The 4920-nt window shown below is 32.8% G+C and overlaps 1 protein-coding gene across 1 annotated transcript; it reads left to right on the plus strand.

The window, feature by feature from the left end:
* The first annotated feature begins 1791 nt into the window (after window positions 1–1791).
* Window positions 1792–3006, plus strand: LOC114389373 (probable carboxylesterase 18). Its single transcript, XM_028350031.1, has one exon. The coding sequence runs from the start codon at window positions 1847–1849 to the stop codon at window positions 2861–2863; it is 1017 nt and encodes a 338-aa protein (XP_028205832.1). The 5' UTR covers window positions 1792–1846; the 3' UTR covers window positions 2864–3006.
* The last annotated feature ends 1914 nt before the right edge of the window (window positions 3007–4920 follow it).

Consider the following 4920-nt stretch of genomic DNA (forward strand, 5'->3'; position numbering starts at 1 on the left):
AATATAATTTAATTAATAAAATTAATTTTAAATATAATATAAAAAGTTAATTATTAGTTATAAAATATAATAGAAAAGTCGGTAAAGTACTCAACTTAGATGATCAATTGTTTTTTTTTTTTAAATGATATTTTAGATTGGATTAAGATTCAAAGAAGGGAGTGGGTGAAAAAGTTCCGTGTAATTATATATCGAACTATACAAATCAATCTATTAAACTTAATTCAGTTTGACATTTTAAAAGAATTTACACCCGACTTCGCAAAAAAGAGAAAAATAAAGAAATACAGTTCATATTTATGAATGTTGGCATAAACAGGTTTGATAAGGTGAGCACATGCAAAAAATTTCAAGCTTTCTAACTATCCCCCCACCAATCAACTGCCCAATGAACTCACCATTTATTTCTTTCATGAAATAATAAATATCCTTTAAAATATTAGATTAGGATATGGTAAAATATACTTTAAAGTATACATAAATAACTACTCTATAAATGAACTAAATTTTAAAACAAATGAGAGGTGAAAAATAAAGCTAGTTAAAACCCATTTGGAATATATATGGAGAAAAAATAGATAATGTGTAAAACAATTTTACTTAATATAATCTAATAATTTTTTTAAAAAAATTACAATAATTATTTTAAATGTTATACTAAAGATAATTTTTCGATAAAAGAGTTATACTTTGGATAATTTTTTAATAATTAATTATAGAAATTTTTATAGTTATAAATGTATGTATAACCATTAAAGTCATAATTAAATCTGAATGTTTTTATAATCTCTTCTGATAATAATGTTGATTTTAAAGCCAAACAAAACTGTCCCAATCCATCCCATTTGCATTGCATCATGGCATGCCTAAGAGCTGAAGAATGCATCTTCATAATAAATAGTAGAGTTAGATGCCTTAAAGATTGATCATGTTCATGTGCAACTTTGCATTGATTGCATTCAGTAGTACCTCTTTACTTCATTTATTTGTTTTTGTCATCACATCACCACACATTACTCCTGTCCTTTTTTTATTCAATGAGTATTTTCCTCCGTTTTCTATTGCCTTTATTTTTACGTTATATAATCCATTTAAAATTTTAGAATAACTAACGGGAAATCCTAGGAAGTACATTTGATGGGAAAGAATCGTAAAATTTTAAGTAACAAAAACATAATTTAACATTTTTCTTGAATGAATTTAAAAAAAATGAAAACAGTGATGTATTTTCGATTTTGAGCTGATAAAATATAAAAAAAAGTAAGTTCTGAAAACATTTTTTTTTATTTTTTTAATCTGAATTTTAACTATTTTTCCTCTCATCTATGAAATCAAAAAATAAGATGAAGGCGAAGAAAACCATCCAAAAGAAAGAACAAGCAACTTTATGCTAGTCGAAAAACAAAAGGCACATATGGGATTCAAACGAAGTCTTGGTAAAAAAGTTCCAAATGATTTTTAAATTTGAACAAGAATCACTTTCTTCTGTAGAAAAAAAAATCACTTTCTTCTAAAAAAATGTTCAATAATCACTTTAAAACTGATATCTAGCATAAATGCATATTTATATGTTTTTATTAAATGATTTTAGGTGTTGATAATGCATAAAAGTTAATCTAATTTGTTGAGTATTTAAGATACTCTTTACCAACCCTTAAATTTTCTTCCAATTTAAAATTATCATCCAACCAAATGTAACGACTTAATTAGTTAGTAAAAGATTTAGCTACGAGAAACTCCAATTATTTTCCTAACCCACCAACCACCCTAACTTTCTCGTAAATTATATTTAAAATGGCGTCGTGTTGGCTTTTACTTTTGAGTGAGTGACAGAAGCAAAGGAAGAATGGCTTCCGAAACTCCAAAAGCAAAAGCCGTTCTACCATGGACAACCCGCGTTTCAATTTCCTTTCTCTCTACCCTAACGGACTTTTCACGCCGCTCTAACGGCACTGTTAATCGCCGTCTCATGAACTTCCTCGATCGCAAAACCCAAGCCAACGCCAAACCCGTTAAAGGCGTTTCCACCAAAGACGTCACCGTCGACGCCAAACGGAACCTCTGGTTCCGAATCTACAACCCCACCGCCGCCGACGCCGACGACGGCCTCCCCGTCGTCATTTTCTTCCACGGCGGCGCCTTCGCATTCCTCTCGCCGGATTCTTTCGCATACGACGCCGTCTGCCGACGTTTCTGCCGGCGAATCCCCGCCGTCGTCGTCTCCGTCAACTACCGCCTTGCACCGGAGCACCGGTACCCTTCCCAATACGACGACGGCGAGGATATCCTCAGATTCCTCGACGAGAACCGCGCGGTGCTGCCGGACAATGCTGACTTGTCGAAATGCTTCCTCGCCGGCGACAGCGCCGGCGCGAATTTGGCTCACAATGTTGCGGTTCGGATCGGCAAGTCGGGGCTCCAGTTGATTCGGGTCGTCGGGTTGGTTTCAATCCAGCCGTGGTTCGGCGGGGAGGAGCGGACGGCTGCGGAGGTTAAGTTGGACGGGGCACCGCTGGTATCGATGGCGAGGACGGACTGGCTGTGGAAGGCGTTTCTGCCGGAGGGGTCGGATCGCGATCATGGGGCGGCGAATGTGAGCGGGCCAAATTCGGAGGATTTGTCGGGTTTATATTACCCGGATACCCTTTTGTTTGTGGGTGGGTTTGACCCGTTACAAGATTGGCAAAAGAAGTATTATGAGTGGTTGAAAAAATCAGGGAAAAATGCTCAATTGATTGAGTATCCATCGTCGATTCATGCGTTTTATATATTTCCTGAATTGCCCGAGTCATCTCAGTTGATCTCACAGGTCAAGGATTTCGTCACCAAGAAAATTTCTGATTTTCAATCAAATGTATATTAAGTTCATGTTGGAGTCAAGTGTGTATGGCTATGCAAGTTCTTGTTTCAAGCCTTCTAAACAACAAAAAAGTATTTAGTATTATTAGTATTTGTAAGATTTTATTACTATTATATGTTTGGATCTCTCCAAAATTTAAAAAGTAATATTTTGGTTGTTATAAAAAAGTATTAATTTTATCCTTATAAAAATAAAACATTTTATACAGTTTTATTTACTTAATTTTGTTAGCTTCTCAAGTACATTCAGAATACACTAAAACCTAATATACTCTCATATTTCCGTCCCAACTTTAAACTATAGCTCTTTATGGATGTATGTGTGTGCGTGGGTGGAAAATACAAAGAAAAAAAAATAGATCCATAAGATAGCGTATCCTTCATTCTCTTTGAAGTTACTAATGGAGTAAGCTTCTGCAATTCACATGTTAATTTCAAAATATATTTTATATTCCTGTTTGTAACTTTTAAATAACTTGATCCATTAATCAAAGTAATTAACTTATTCCTTGTAGACGCTATATATGGGTTGGTGAATTTACAGTAATTCATCTATTCTTTTCTAATGTTACTTCAAGCTTACAAACTTTAGAGAATATTTCAAATCCACCAAAGGATTGGTCGAGTAGAACAAAATAAATTTGTATTTGATAGATTATAGGTTTGAATTCTCGCTCGCCTTTCTGGGATGTGTTAAATATAAATATATGTATAAGTGTCCTTTGAACTTAAAGATTTTTCTTATCTTAGACTGAAGTGTAATAAAAAATATATTTCAAACCTATAACTAATCTTACATCCCAAGCTAAGTACATATTTTTCGCATCCATTCTATACACGAGGTTTAACAACACATATGACATGATAACAATAAATATACTTAGCTTTCATCGAGGGCACTTGTGATGCACATGACTTCTTTTTTTATAAAAGTTTTTTTAAATGTTATTAATCAAACAAAATGATTGTATAAAAAAAACTAGTCTACAATATATATATATATATATATATATATATATATATATATATATATATATATATATATATATTGTGTGTGTGTATAAATATCAAATTATAAAAATCAATCCATTCAACTTAATTCGATCAGTTTGAGATTTCTAAAAAAATTATACTTCGTTTCCTAAAAAAGAGAAAAAGAAAGAAATACAACATGTTTATAAATGTTGGCATGTGCAACAAATAGGTTTTATAAGGTAAGCCGTGAACCCATGCTAGAAATTCAAACTTTTCAAGGCCTCTAAGGTTCCAACCTCCTTACAGATCGATCAACTGCCCAATAATGAGTCCACCCATTTAGATATGGCAAGAAAACCCGTATCTGTGGGTACCTGCCCGAATCCGTCCCGACTTTGACGGGTAATATCTGAGTTGATAGGGTATGGGTTCGAGTTCGAGTTTTCTCCGATAACCAAAAGTCGGGTACGGGTATGAGATTACTAAATCCGTCTCGACCCCGAACCCGAACCCGCCCCGCCACTTAAAATCTTTAGAATTTTTGCATAATTTAATCAAAAGGCATATAATTTTTATTACTAGTTAATTTTATTTTAAAATTTTTACATAATTTAATATTATTTTTTAACTATTTATGTAGACACACGCGTTATAATAAATTTATTAATATATAAGTAGTTAAAAATAAATGTTTAACAATCAATTTATTTTTTTCTAAAATCAAATTTTTAATATTTTTTTACAAAAAAAATATTTTTCTAAATAGTGTGTGGAATGGGATTGAGGATACCCGATACCCGACAGGGGATGAGACAATAAACTCAAACCCGTCGAGTATCGAGTACGGATATGAGGATATGTTGAGGAGGGATTGGGGAGACAATACCCGTACCCGACCCGCCCCATTGCCATGTCTAGACCCATTAATTTCTTGCATTATAAGAAATGTCCTTTAATATACTAGAAATATTAATTCTCATTTGAAAGACTAGTTTTATTTCCTATGCTGTGTATCTTTATTTATAATATAAGAGTATATTATCATTAATTTAATTACAAAAAGATTGTTTATTGAGATAAATATGA

The sequence above is a fragment of the Glycine soja genome, chromosome 16 (assembly GCF_004193775.1).
Source record: "Glycine soja cultivar W05 chromosome 16, ASM419377v2, whole genome shotgun sequence".
Taxonomy (NCBI): Eukaryota; Viridiplantae; Streptophyta; class Magnoliopsida; order Fabales; family Fabaceae; genus Glycine; species Glycine soja.